This window comes from Triticum aestivum, chromosome 5A (genome assembly GCF_018294505.1).
Source record: "Triticum aestivum cultivar Chinese Spring chromosome 5A, IWGSC CS RefSeq v2.1, whole genome shotgun sequence".
Lineage (NCBI taxonomy): Eukaryota > Viridiplantae > Streptophyta > Magnoliopsida > Poales > Poaceae > Triticum > Triticum aestivum.
Genome location: NC_057806.1, coordinates 4,240,870 through 4,255,975, shown reverse-complemented (window position 1 = coordinate 4,255,975; position 15,106 = coordinate 4,240,870). Strand labels below are relative to the sequence as shown.

The following is a 15,106-nucleotide window of genomic DNA, read 5'->3' as shown; positions in this document are numbered from 1 at the left end:
AAATTACAACTGATTTTTCAGATGCAAGATTGACTAGTGGTTGATTGATCTGCACTCCTAGTCTGCAATAGCAAGATTGACGGCGACTGCACGTCTATAGCCAGCAGCAGTTGGCCGGGGCCGCGCACCCGCGCTTGCGCAGGACAGCGGGACTTGGCGGAGGGACCAGGATACTCGGGTGTCACGAGGCCGTAGGCGGCAAGGGAGCGTTGGATCACGCGCACGGGAGGGAGTTAGGTCGTGCCTGGGTTGTGCGTGCGTGGGCACGTGTTCAGCCAGCCTTGGGCCTTCAGCTCTGCGGGCTGCAGGTGTGCTGAACCCCGGGCCTATACGAATTCTACCTAAGTAATATAGCCGGAGGAAAACCTACGCCCCGGGCCTGGGCCCTGGGTGCCCTGGTCGTGGCTCCGCCCCGGCCGGTGAAAATTATACATGTGAACTTTTGTACTCTCCCTCTCTCTCTTTTTTGAGCAGAGATATTAAAACCAATAAGGGCCAAAGGAAGATGCCAAGACTGGGCTATCCATGTGGCGAACTGGAAGAAAAGAAGAAGAGTATATCTCTTTTCAAATTACAATATCAAAAGTAGCATATAATATACGTAGTTTATTACATAGTTCTGAAAGACTTAAGCCAAGCCATCATTTGATAACCCCACAGGGTTCATGGTTGTTGCATAGGCCAAGAGCTACTCGGAACGTCACAACGGTGATAGGAAAATCCATCCTTACATAAGAGAAACCGTCTCTTTATTCCATTTATAGGTAATCACTATTAAAACTTGAATAAAATCTAACATATATAAAATGCTTTGCTTAAATTATCAGGGTGTCGATAAGCCTTTTTCCTTGGTGGAAATGCCCAAAGACAGTACAATACTAATCCTCGGCCTTTATTTTCTTGAATCTTGCCAGTCGCTTCTCATCCAACAAACCAGGTGCTGGTTCAACCACCGTTTCCACATCCACGCCATAGAATATAGCTACTGAGGTCCTTTCCTTCTCTGCATTTGTCAAGACCCTATGTGGTGGGCTCTTGAAGATGCCATTACTCATTATCTGCGTGAAAAAAAATTAAATGCAACTTTGTGACGACTCAGAGGCCACACTAGGATATTCAATTAATCAAATTCTTCCATATTTATTAATACACCCTTCGTTTCTCAATAATTCACATTCTAAAAAAATTTGGACAAAATAAGCAAAGCATTTATCAGTACTATTGAGCCATATAACCAATCAATCAAAACCATGTTAGCAAAAGAAGCCCAAAATAAGGGGTGTCGCTTTTTATTTTACTGTTGATTACTCCTTGGAACATTAATTCAGATTGTGAAGTAAGATGACATAAATCCAAGACCCATAATCTGAAGTGTTTGACATAGAGGGAGTAGATGAAGTAGCTTGTATTTGTAGGTGCCTACCTCAATGCACTCTGCTATGTTGATCAACAATGTATAAGGCTTGGCTAGAACATTGTACCATTTTCCATTTCTCAGAACTTACAAGCCACCGACGTTCTCTTCGAGGAAAAGGATTGAAAGGGCACCACCATCATAGTGAGGCTTGAAGCCCAAAACAAGGTCAGGCCTCGGACATGGAGGGTAGTAGCCTAGCCTAGCTAAAGCTCGGGCCCTGGTTGTGGTCCTATTGATGAAGAAATCCTCATCGAGCTCTAGAAGATTTGCCAGGGTTCGCATGATACAATCTTTTATTATCTTGGTTCTTGACGCGTAGTGAAGTAGCACATCCCTGTAGAAATGATCTGGAAAAGTCAAGTTCAAATATTCAACAGAAACATTAGCATACTCTTTCAGTTTCTATATGTTGTTTCACAAATGTTTCACATGGAACTATTGCTTCCTGCTTAGGGTAGTCTCATGTCAAATTTGTTAATAGTGTGGGTAGAATATAGGGAAATCTAGAATACCACTCACTTGGCTAACTGAGAAATTATCTCTAAGCTATCACTGATGCAAAGGTCCTATAGTTCTCTCAAGCTAAGCCTTCTCACCAAATCAAGGCCGCCACCCCTCCCATCCTCTCACTCCCCACCTCATGTAGGGCCCAATTTAATTTGCTAGTCTCTGCTCTGTACCTCGTTCAAAGCCCCATGTTCATTGGTCATGCTACATACTATTACTTCGTTTATCACAAATATTTTGATGCTTGAGCAAATATTTGTTTTGCTAAATGCTGGTTAATGGTTATTGCTCGTGTGTTCTGTATATTCTGGTGTAGATTCGTATGTTCTCTCGCCATTAGCAGGTAGTCCAAAATGTTGTTAAAATACCCACTTAGAACTTGAGCCCTTCAAAATTAGAAATGGATATGCTAATATTCCCTCTGATTGTCTATTCGAGTCTCTAGAATCTTTGCAACTGCAATGTTATGTACATGACCATTAGTGTGAAAAATTCATCATCAACATCAAATTGATACTCAGGAAGTCGTCGTGCTAAGGCCCCATAGGACCAGCGCACTAGAACAGTAACCGCTGCCGATGAAGAGTAGTGTAGATCGGAAGGATCCAATCTGAAGACACGCGAATGCCGATGAAAGACGAGCAGATAAAAAAAACATCAAATTGGTACTACAAATTTATCTTTCACTATCTGCTTCCCAATATTTTCTATCTGAAGGAACCACATCTTTATATATACTCCATACTAATTTGAGGCTTCATACTAAGCTCCTCATCAGTCCACATCATTCAAATTAATTCGGACGTTAGATCTAATAATCAATGGTTGTGATTAAAACATAAATCATGGTATATAATAGCTGTCCAGTTCCACCTTTTTAGTTGGAATATAACTTGAGTTAGTATTTATGATGCCAAACCAGATAAGGCATTAAGTTTGTACCTATACCATATATTTTGGCCCAATTAAGAAAAACAATCACGTACAAAAGAAAACTAAAGCAGACGTAAGAAAAGAGAGTCCTACCCTTTCACGTACTTTTAACAAACATACCCAGCTCTAGTTAGAAAATAAGTAAAAAACCATGTACCAAAAAGGGAATCCTCAACCCACAACAAAGAGAGTCGCCCTATATTTATCAACACTATTAAACTAGTCTCCCTAAAAAAGACTATCCTAAAGTACTCAATGCAGACATAAAAAGGATTGTAATAGTAGTAACCAAAATTTTCTCACACAAATAGTCAATAGATATTTTAAAATCAGATTCTATAATATTATACTTCTGCCATGTATAATTTTTTATAAAATAACTAGCCCGTGCGCTGGCATGAGTTGATGGCTAATTTTCCTAATTGATGGTCCAAATGTCACTTTTACCACCAGATGCCTAAGTCCAAAGGGACTAAAATTTTGAGCCATCTATTGCTTTTAACAGTCTTTGATTTTAGTAAGTGGCTAAAATACATTCACTTTTATCACTCTTATTGTTAATACCTACAGGTACAAACATCTTTACCACATTATTTTCTACGCACAAAATAATTATTATATGAAATTTTGTGTGTGTGTGTGTGTGAATGCATTGGCTCAACAGTCTTATTATTTAGCTATCTGGATGATTAGATAATAGTGGTTTTATTTCCTTCTACTTATTAGTGAGCTATGGATAACCAGATTACTTGCCTCAAAGATTTGGGATACTTGGGCCAAAGGTGGAAACTTCTCTCCTCTTCCGGTTCTACTTGCAGAGATAAACGGCAAGACCAATCGAGGGTCTGGCCTTCAGATTGCAGCAGCTCACTTCTGTACCCTTCAAGACGAAAACGCTTGCCATCAATTATGTTGTTGTATTTTTGCTTCTCTTCAATAGGCTGCCCGAAGAACTCCTTGGATGCATTCATCATCGCATCCATAAGAGAGGCCTCGATACCATGGTTAGTAATCTAGGACAAAATAAGTTGGAAATAATTAATAACAAATATTGCATGTACAAAATAAAAGGATTAGAAAAACCGAATATATCAATAATTGGGTTCAGAATACAAGGTGCATAGTGGTTTTTTGGCTTTGGGGCACCATGGCTCTCAGTGAGCCAAAACTACTTCAGATAATTAAAACATAATTCCAAAAAAAATGTGAAGAATATCAGATGTGTAGATTGGAAGTGTTTACGGCAATGAAATGTTTTAGAAAATAATACAACGATTTAAATCCTGCACACAGAAGTAAAAAAAAGAGAGGTAAAAATAGGGTTCAAAATAGAAGTCTCAAAATTTGAATCTTGGGCTCAAAATTGTTTCATTGTATTTTCTCCAAATGACATACAAGTGAATTGTTCTATGTATGGAACATCGCTAGGTTAAGTAACATGTCGATGAATACAAGTATAAATTTATTCGGATTTTATGACTTATGGGTAACTGGAAACAGATTTGGTTCGTGCATGGTACCGATGGTGGCCTTGAGGCAAACCTAAGAAATATTTTGCTTTAGACTATTTAGATTCTAGTTAGCTCACTAAACCAACGGAGCCCATGATAGTAACTTTAGGTCCGTCACGTAGTTGCACAGCAATAGACCAACGCAAGTATACGTCCTATCATGTGGTGTAACCAATAATGTGTGTTTTTATAATTTCAAAGAAATTAGGGCGTCTTTGATTCACATGGTTCTCAAAATGCGGGAATAGGAAAATGTAGAAATAGACCGTCATGTCCTTTTGTACCCTATAGAATTTGGAAGAGTGTTTGATAGCACAGGAAAACAAATGAATTCAACAAAAAGGTTTGAGTGGATGAATTTTTTTCCTCCAAAATGTAGTACAAATGAATCCGGAGGGAAAATCCCTAAGGATTTCAATCCTACGAATCAAACGACCATCACAAGAAAAAAATCCTATGGATCCAAATCCTCCAAAAATCCTACGAAATTCCATTGTATCAAAGGAGCCCTTAAAAAAATCATCCATGGGTAGTTTTGTTATGCCATGTGTAAAAACAAAATAACAAATAAGGGCCAAAAAGCAACTATTCATTATATTGTTATATGTTAAACAATTGTGTTTTCCTTGTGTATAGAGTAACAGCATGTGCACACTAGTAAATATCCAATTGTCCCCACTGTTTAAGGTGGGTAGAAAATTTAATTGGTTTTGCCTGGTATCAGGTCAGCCGGAGCTATGGCTCAAGTTACCCAAGTTCAACTGTCACGATGAGCTCATCCACAAGACACCGTTAAAATCTTTCAAAAGCTGGACCAGGAAGCATGTGAGCAATTAACAAGATATGCAAATAAAATCTAACTTATACCGTTTGACAAAAAATTAGTCCCCTAAGAATGCACTGTTCCTAGAAAGATTACTAATTTTCTTTTGGTGAAAGAAAGATCACCATGAAGAAGCCCCAGGTCTCGAGCGCCCACCGGAGTTTCGCTGCCTCCTCGACGGCACCACCATCGGTGTCAGGCCTGGAAAGGCGGCCGAGGTCGATGACGGGGATAGGCGCAACACCTGCGGCAGCGGACGGGCGGTCCTGCTGCGGCATGACATACCGGGCTGGTACGTTGCCTTCGAGTTTCAGCTCAGGGTTCGCTTCTCCCTCCATTGCCCCTTTCATATTGCCCGGTGGTATACTCAAGTGCATGCGCTATGGGCAGGAGGCCAAAATATATAGTGAAGCTGAAAAGCTGAAACGTCCAGCTTGAGCGTGGCCGGCCCAAAATTTTAATCAGTGTATGACTGCTACCCAAATTTTAGTATAGCACCAACATTTTTTTTGAAGGGAATATATGTATAGCACGTGTACACCTACAAGGCTACAAAGTGCATTGTGAAACATGCGGAGAGGGCAAGAGAGTTACCGCCCAAGTTTTTGAACCTTTTCGAACATGGTTGGTAAGATGCTCATTTCTCCACGTGAATATTTAATGAAGGCCATCGACACATCCACAGGTTACATGTGGCCATTTGCCTTTCTTTTCAAGATGGAAAAAATATGGTTGTTTGGACAGATGTACGAAAAACCGCTTAATCTTTTGTACTTATGTTTTTTTTAAAACGAAGACGCCAGATGCGTCCGGCTTTAAATTAATAAAGCCCCAACGACAGCGTACCACAAACCAAGTCTTAATACAACACCAAAAGCCCTGCCGGCTTGAGCACCAAAGTTCAGATGAGACTAAAAACAAGCCGCCAAACGAGATTACAGGGCAGAGCCCGTACAGGCACGCAGGCTCGTCAAGCAACAAAAGAACTGAAGTCATGACTCCCTAGCCATCGCATACACTTGCACCAGTCGTTGTTGGGCGGTCTTGATTAGCTCAACATCCTTGCGCCTCCCCAACGGACTCCACTACTGCAATAGAAGGTTGCATTTGAAGATGATATTAGCCGGATGATTTGGGAAGCACCCTTCTATAGTAAACTTATTCCTAGTTAGCCATAAGGCCCAGAGAAGTGCCCCAACACAACTCCACATAACCGATATGCTGGGCCCTTAATCGCATCAAGGAGGTTGAAAAGCTCAGTAGCCGAGCGCGGGTCCCAAAGGACACCTGCCGCGGTGCGGACATCACTCCACGCAAACCTTGCTAACGGGCACCGGAAAAACACATGATTGGCATCCTCCGGTTCCCCACATAACGCACACGGACCCATGGCCGGCCCATTACGTTTGGCTACGTTCAAGGAGGTAGGAAGCCTATCGTGAAACAGTTGCCACATGAAAAGTTTAATCTTCAAAGGCATCCGCGCTTTCCATAATCCTGCAATCACAGGCTGTGTCGGCCCTCGACACAACTTGCGGTATAAGGAGTTCACCGAGAATTTCCCCGAGTTAGTGAGCGCCCAACTCACCGTGTCAGGTTGATCCGAAAGACCCACCGGTTCGATTAATTGCCTCAAGGCCGCGAGGCTTGCCTGCTCGGGTCCGTTGAGTTCCCGTTTGAATTGAATATCTCAGGTGGCGTCGCGGCAAGCGCATCCGCCACCGATAATGCGGTGTCAACGGCAATATCGTACAACTCCCAGAATTCTATCCAAAGGGGTTGAGTACCTATCCAAAGGTCAGTCCAAAAATGCGCGGATCTGTCGTTCCCAACCACAAATTTTGCCCCCATGGCAAAAGCTGGTTTGATCAACTGAAGATCATTCCAAAATGGTGAGCCCCTTGCCCTTCCTTCAAAAAAATTCCCGTTAGGAAAATATTTGGCCCGTAGGAGATCGACCCACAACCCGGAGGCCCCCTGGGTGATTTTCCAAATCCATTTGCACATCAGCGCGATGTTAAGCCATTTGGAATTGGTGATCCCGAGACCGCCCAAGTCCTTGGGCCGGCACACCCAGGCCCATTTAACCATGTCGTATTTGTGGTGCGGGCCAGTTCCTTCACAAAAGAACTTGGCTCGCGGCGTGTCAAACTTGGCATGGACCCCTTCAGCAAGAAAAAACAGCCCCATGGCAAACATCGGCAAAGAAGACAGGCTGGAATTTGTGAGCACTAGCCTTGCCGCTTTCGACAAAAATTTGCCCCGCCAAGGACAGACCCTAGTCCTCACTTTGGCGCATAGAGGCTCCCAATCCTCTATCGTGGGTCGTTTGGTGTCTATCGGGAGGCCCAGATAAGTGAATGGGAATTTGCCCACTTTGCAGTTGAGCAAATCCGCAATGTGCCCTCCCTCCTCGGCCTCGATCCCCATCGAGAGCACCTCACATTTGCGGAAGTTAATTTTGAGGCCCGACATGAGCTCAAAACTGAGAAGAATTGCCTTGACCGCAGCAATGCTATGTAGGTCCGGACGAAACAGCAGTAGCATGTCATCCGCATACTGCAAGTGGGTCACTCCCCCTGGAATGAGATGTCCTACCAACCCTTTGATATGACCAGCCTCCGCCGCTTTCCTCAGCATTGAGGACATCGCATCGACTACAAAGTTGAATAGGAGGGGGGAAAACGGATCCCCTTGCCTGAGGCCTCGCTTGTTTCGGAAGAAGTGCCCTACTTCTCCGTTCACCGAAATAGCGGTTTGTCCTCCCGAGACCAATTGCATGATGCGGTGCACCCAAATAGCGGAGAAACCCCGGCTGAGTAGCACCTGGCGGAGGAAATTCCAATTAACCCGATCGTGATAGTCCCACATACTTGTGGCATTGCCGCCTTGGTCACATAGGTGTCAAACGCATGAAGAAGCTCCATACAGATGGACTTTTAGAGTCTCTTGATTATGAATCATTTGACACGTGTGAACCATGCCTCATGGGTAAAATGACCAAGACTCCGTTCTCAGGAACAATGGAGCGAGCAACCAACCTATTGGAAATCATACATACTGATGTGTGCGGTCCAATGAGCGTTGAGGCTCGCAGTGGCTATCATTATGTTCTCACCCTCACTGATGACTTGAGTAGATATGGGTATGTCTACTTAATGAAACACAAGTCTGAAACCTTTGAAAAGTTCAAGGAATTTCAGAGTGAGGTTGAGAATCAACGTGACAGGAAAATCAAGTTTCTACGATCAAATCGTGGAGGAGAATACTTGAGTCACGAATTTGGCACACACTTAAGAAAATGTGGAATAGTTTCACAACTCACGCCGCCTGGAACACCTCAGCGTAATGGTGTGACCGAATGTCGTAATCGCACTCTATTAGATATGGTACGATCTATGATGTCTCTTACCGATTTACCGCTATCTTTTTGGGGCTATGCTTTAGATACTGCCGCATTCACTTTAAATAGGGCTCCGTTGAAATCCGTTGAGACGACAACGTTTGAATTATGGTTTGGGAAGAAACCTAAGTTGTCGTTTCTAAAAGTTTGGGGATGCGATGCTTATGTCAAGAAACTTCAACCTGAAAAGCTCGAACCCAAGTCAGAAAAATGCGTCTTCATAGGATACCCTAAAGAAACTGTTGGGTATACCTTCTACCTCAGATCCGAAGGCAAGATCTTTGTTGCCAAGAATGGATCCTTTCTAGAGAAGGAGTTTCTCTCGAAAGAAGTAAGTGGGAGGAAAGTAGAACTTGCACTACAGGAATCAGCTATTTTGCCGTCTGCCACGGCGGACGGCAAAGGCTAGGATGGCGGACGGCAAAGGCCTTTGCCATCAGCCGCGGACGGCAAAAGGCTCCGGCAAAGTAGGCTACAGTAAACAGTTACTTTGCCGTCTGCTTCCTGGCGGCTGACGGCAAAGGCCCTTTGCCGTCTGCGGCGGACGGCAAAGAGAGCAGACGACAATAATTGCGCTGTCAGTCCGTTAAGTGGCTAACGGCAGGCCTTTGCCGTCCGCCACTGACGGCAAAATTTCTAGTGTCTTTGCCGTCCGCCGTATGATGTCATCTACACGTCACTACATGGCAGGTTCTTTGCCGTCTGCCCCTGATGGCAAAGTCTTTGCCGTCTGCCACTATAGGCAAACTGACCAAATGGGTCAGCTCCCAGGAAGCACAGCCACGTGTCTTCTTTGCCGTCCGCGGCAGACGACAAAGAGCCCGTTGCCGTCGGTGGCAAACGGCAAAGAGCCTGCATATTGGCTCTTTTATCTGTTTTTTATTAAATCCAACAATTTTCATCACAAATATATATGACATATATAGATATATTTCAAAAGGCCATTACAGAGCAAACATATAAGATATCCAACACATAACTTCATCATCCAACCATATATATTACATGCATAGTTCCATCATACATAACAAGTTCAACATAGAGGCATCCAACCATATATATTACAATAGTTTCATCCAACAATACATGCATAGTTCAACGATACAAAAGAAACAGAGAAAGGGATAAGGAGCACTCCATCTATGCAAGCTTTCGTCAAGTGAATGAAATCTGCAAAATGAAAAATAAGAAAGTTAGAACAAGAAAGAGTAGAACAAGAAGAAGACTAGAACAAGAAGAGTAGAACAAGAAGAAGACTAGAACAAGAAGAGTATGTCATTTATGAGCTAACTTACGTGAAATGGATCATATATGAGCTAACTAAGTTGAAATGGGTCGTTTATGAGCTAGCTAAGGTGAAATGGATCATTTATGAGCTAACTTAGTTGAAATGGGTCGTTTATGAGCTAACTAAGGTCAAATGGATCGTTTTTGAGGTAACTAAGGTGAAATGGATCGTTTTTAGCTAACTTAGGTGAAATGGATCATTTATGAGCTAACTTAGTTGAAATGGATCGTTTTTGAGCTAACTTAGGTGAAATGGATCATTTATGAGCTAATTTAGTTGAAATGGATCTTTTTGAGCTAACTTAGGTGAAATGGATCATTTAAGAGCTAATTTAGGTGAAATGGATCGTTTTTTAGCTAACTTGGTGAAATGGATCGTTTATGAGCTAAATTAGTTGAAATGGATCGTTTATGAGATAACCTAGGTAAGATGGGTCATTTTGGAGTTAACCTAGGTGAAATGGGTCATTTTAAAGCTAACGTAGGTAAAATGGATCATTTAGGAGCTAATCTAGGTAAAATGGGTCATTTTTGAGCTAACTTGGATGAACTGGATCATTTATAAGCTAACCTAGGTAAAATGGGTCATTTTAGAGCTAACTTAGGTAAAATGGATCGTCTATGAGCTAACTAAGCTAATTATGCAATTTTTGACATAAGTAAGCTAAGTACAGATCGTTTTAGAGCTAACTTAGGTAAAATGGATGGTTTTGGAGGTCAGTAAGCTTATTAAGTCATTTTGGAGGAGAAGAAGCTAAGTCTAGGTCATTATGGTAAGCATTGGAGGAAATAAAGCTAAGTCTAGGTCTTTATGCATGTGTTAAGCAAAACACTAGATAAACTTACCAAGATCCAGGAGGTGTAGGAGCGGGGTGGCTCGTGTCGGTAGCTGGAGAAGGATCGTGCGATGCTTGTCTGGAGTTACGCTGCACCAAAGATCATTTCCAATGTCTTGTTAGCATGATGACACTCAAATGTTAAGACTAGCAAGTAATGTCCATTCAAATAAAACTCACCGTGGTCCCAGGAGCAATCACTGGCATCGGCGGAGCGGTCTGACCTGTCTTCTCGCACACAGACTGCACATTTGGTTTTGACGACTCAGTCATACTAGTTAGTAATGAGACAAACACTACATGAATGTTTTGGCTAATCTGCAGAAGAAACTTACCACAAGGAGCTCGTACATGGCCCTTGCCTGCATGTCATTCCGTGCCCTCTCCTCCTCCATCATCTTTGTCGTCCTCTCCTCCAACTCCCGCTGCCTCTCCGCCGCCTCCGCCAGAAGTTTCTCCGTTCTATCTCTCTCACTCTGTATAGCAGCCTGCAACACCACTCACATGACCATTTGTAATCATTGATGGAAGCGCACACAATGTAATGGAGAAAGATAACTGAGTACGTATCACTAACCTTGATGGCGAGTTGCACTGGCCGTTCACGAGGCCTTATCTCAGGAGCGGAGCTCGACTGGCGCGCCTTGATCTCCGGGAGAGTGCTAGGACAACGGATAAGTCCATCTCCAATGGCTATGGAGCCATGGGACCTCCCGCCACCAGATATCATCAACAGCTCTGGATCAATGGGACCCTGGCTCGGGTTAAAGTCCTCCCCTTTCCTCGCCTTCCCCTCATCTCTATATCTCACGAGCTTGTTGTGGGAGGAGATGTTGGTGAAGTTGTTTGCATCATCGAGGTCAGACTGAGAGAAAGCCTTGACTTTCTTGAAAGAGGCAGTGTGGGCCATGGCATACAGGTCGTACACCTCTGGCACCTTATCCGCCTTATTGTAGCGTGCCTGAAAGAGAGAAACAATGAAAATTAGTAATTAAAGGGCTCAAGCTAGCATGATGAATGAATTGCATGAATCATGAAGCAAACCACATACCCAGTTGCGCCCGAACTGATATAAGTTGGAGCTGCCTTGATGGTGTGGCACACCTTCCATTTGGGCACGTTTGTCCTTGGCCTCGTTGTGGAGGGCTAGCCATTGTTTTGAGCACCACTCATCGACCAACACCTCCCAACAATCCATCCGATCCGCACACCATCTCGGAGGCGCCTAAGTTAGCAAATAGAAACTTGAGCGCTACGGCTAAGAATTACTAAATGAAGGAACTTAAGTAGAGAAGGCCTTAAGAATTACCTTCATGTACTGCTCCTTACTCAGGAACTTATCGCGGCACGCCGGCTTGGTCTTCTTGATACCACGCAAGGCGTAGTAGTCTCGAACAGCCTGCACCCGAGCCTCGTGCCGTAAGTTCTGGAGTAGGCGCTTGCAGACGTTCTCGATAACATGTGCCGCGTCCTCCTCGTATCCCTCCTCACACCTGTAGAATGTCTGCAATCAAATGAGACAATATTGATTAGTACAATTAATAACTAGCTAGTTGAAGATTTTTAAATGTGTAAAGGAGAAATTACCCAGAACTTTCTGATCACCATGTCTGCCCTCGTGTCGCACACGACACCGTCGATAATCTCATCCGGCAGGGCCGGGGCAGCCACGTAGTGCTCCCAGCTCAATCCAAGCTCTGGAAGCCGACCCTCACCAGGCAACGTGACAAACCCCGGGAAGTTTTGCCGGCAAAGAACTCCAAGGACAGAGTTGGGCCGGCGGACACTATGATGGTGGTCCCAACCCCTGCAGCATGACAAGGCCAACGCATTAGTTATTTGAAGAAACGTGAATGCACAAGATACAAAAATATTAAATGCACTTACGTACCTCTCCCCATCAGGGAAAATCAACCACCTCTGCTCGCGGGTCACCGGCACGGACGGGAGCCGTGTAGCACCATGCTGGTAGACGGTGCCCCCCTCCTCCTCAAGATCAGTCGGCTCCCCGCCATCATCAGCATGGCCACTCGGCTCCTCGGGCTGATCCGGCCAGGTACCCCATCCGGACGTGTGCTCCTCCGGGGTCACGTGGGCCGAACTCTCGTGGGCCGAAGGCCAGTCGACCCGAGGCTCGTGGGCCCAAGACCCGTGGACCGGAGGCTCGTGGACCGGAGTCCGTGTAGCCTCCTCCTCGGACGAGTCCACCCTAGCAGTCATGTGCTCGGGTGAAACAGCTGGGGGTGGCGGCGAGGAAGGTGCCGTAGCAGTCACCCTACCTCCTCTCCCACGACCACGTGCCCCACCTCCTCTCTTCCTACCTCGTCCCCTGCTGGGCACCGCGGTCGACGAATAAGGGCCCGGCGGTGTGGCCATACTGTCCAGCAACGCTCGGCGGAGAGGTGCGTCTGGAATGGAAGACCTCAGACCACGCGCCGACGAAGAAGGGGCCTTGGCGCGCTCCCGACCAGCGCCCACCATCTTTCAACACCTGCCATGACAAACAGTAAACGAAATTAGTACAACATAAAAAAAGACCGACATGAATAATAATATGTGTATCACTTAAGTGTATCATCATCAAGTACAACATAAAAAAATTGAATACCTGACACTACTAATAATCTCGATCAGTATCATCAATAAATGCATAATCATCATCATCACTATAATCAATGACGGGCTCATAGGGTTCATTGGCATCAACATGTGCAAGGCCACCTTGACGTAATCGGTCAAGCATTGACAGGTCATCCGCAACAGTAACCTCTTCTTGTTCCGGCTCTTCTTGTTCCTCCTCTGGGGTGATGTCGGATTCATTGTCGCTGTCTACTTCAATGTTTTGGGGTGAAGTATAGCGGTTCTTGAAACGCTTTTTGGAAAGACGTGTCTCTTGGAAGAATTCTCCTTCATATGTGTCTGGGTTAATGTGAGGTTCATAATCCTCTTCCTTTGGGGGAGAAAGTCTAGCACGTGGCGGCACTTCATAAACGACATCCCAACCTTTCAGATTTGGATTAGTTTGGCAGGCCCACGGTAGATAGAATACTTGGGTCGCCTGTTGAGCCATAATATAGACATCAGGAACATCTAAATGAGTGCTTTGGTTGATTTCAACTAGCCCTATATGTTCATGAGTCCTTCTAGTCTCCTTCGGCTGAAACCAATAACATTTGAAGACTACGACATTCGGTGGGTTTTCACCATAGAACAGAAGTTCATAAATTGCTTCAACTCTCCCATAATACTCGGTACCTCCTTCGCCGATAGCAGATACACAACAATTTGTAGACTTTCGGTCGGCCATAGATAGCTCTTTGCCATAGGTACGAAAGCGATACCCGTTGATGTCGTACTTGTCAAATGAACGGACCTTATAGTCAAAACCATTAGCGACTTGTCTCAATTCGGCGTCCATAGACTCTGAATTAGCCTACAAGTTTAATATGAAAGGATTGTTGCATTATGCACAAATTAGCGAATGAAATGAAATTGTCTAATAGAAATTACCGTTTGTTTGAACCAAGAGATGAAACCGGGATAGCCACCTCCTTGCTTTGCGAGAAGCTCATACTCTTCGACGGAATCCTTTTGGATCTCCGCTCCATACGAGAATATGGCGACGTATCGACTGTATGACATATCCAGGAATAAGAGTAGTTCAAAGGAAATAGAAGTTGCGAAACAATGTACCGAGAACTTACTCGATGTACGGCCGCACTTCTATCAGGTTGTTGAAGATATACAACGAAATGGTCCGCCATTCTTCGTTATCCAAAGATACTGGATGTGAAACACTAGCTGGTGCGAGATTCCCTTTGAATAGGCTGAGGTTGGATCCACCCTTTTTAGGCTCGTCAGCATTGTACCGAGGCTTCGGATTATGCAAATGACGATTTTTGGCTTCGTAGTGCGCTGTTACGAAGTTTGCCGCCTCCTCTGTGATGAATGCCTCAGCCATCGATGCTTCAATTCTACGTTTATTTTTACATTTTTCTCGAAGCGTCTTCTGCATCCTCTCAGTTGGGTAGCACCAACGATTTTGCACGGGCCCCCCCAATCTTGCCTCGGTCGGGAGATGCAAAATCAAATGCTGCATTGGATTAAAGAAGCCCGGTGGAAAGATCTTCTCTAACTTGCAGATCAACTCCGGCGCCAACTCTTCCATTTCTTCTAGCACGCCAGGCGATAGTTCTTTCGCACAAAGAACACGGAAGAAATAGCTGAGTTCTGCCAGTACTAGCCATTCATCCTCAGGGATGAAGCCACGCAACATCACCGGCATTACCCGCTCAATCCATATGTGCCAATCATGACTCTTGAGACCAAATATCTTCAGTTTATCAAGATTCGCTCCCCTCTTTAGATTCGCTGCATACCCATCGGGGA

At 44.4% G+C, this 15,106-nt stretch overlaps 1 protein-coding gene and 1 pseudogene across 1 annotated transcript; both read right to left on the bottom strand.

The window, feature by feature from the left end:
- Positions 1–878: 878 nt before the first annotated feature.
- LOC123106224 (protein SRG1-like) lies at positions 879–2,039 on the bottom strand (annotated as a pseudogene).
- A 402-nt stretch (positions 2,040–2,441) lies between these two features.
- LOC123106223 (2-oxoglutarate-dependent dioxygenase 11-like) lies at positions 2,442–5,529 on the bottom strand. The gene is made up of 3 exons (XM_044528448.1): positions 5,317–5,529; positions 3,607–3,870; positions 2,442–2,534 (listed from the first exon to the last, which is right to left on the bottom strand). Exons 1-3 carry the CDS (start codon positions 5,527–5,529, stop codon positions 2,442–2,444), a joined length of 570 nt encoding a protein of 189 aa, XP_044384383.1.
- Between the last annotated feature and the right edge of the window lie 9,577 nt (positions 5,530–15,106).

Bases quoted from the DNA above. Each gene is read 5' to 3' on its own strand.
- LOC123106223 (XM_044528448.1), bottom strand. From the start codon at position 5,529: ATGGAGGGAGAAGCGAACCCTGAGCTGAAACTCGAAGGCAACGTACCA. The intron at 3,871-5,316 runs GTGATCTTTCTT...ATTTTGTCCTAG, and splicing joins AGACCTGGGGCTTCTTCATG to ATTACTAACCATGGTATCGA. The intron at 2,535-3,606 runs GTAATCTGGTTA...GCGTGTCTTCAG, and splicing joins ATCCCAAATCTTTGAGGCAA to ATTGGATCCTTCCGATCTAC.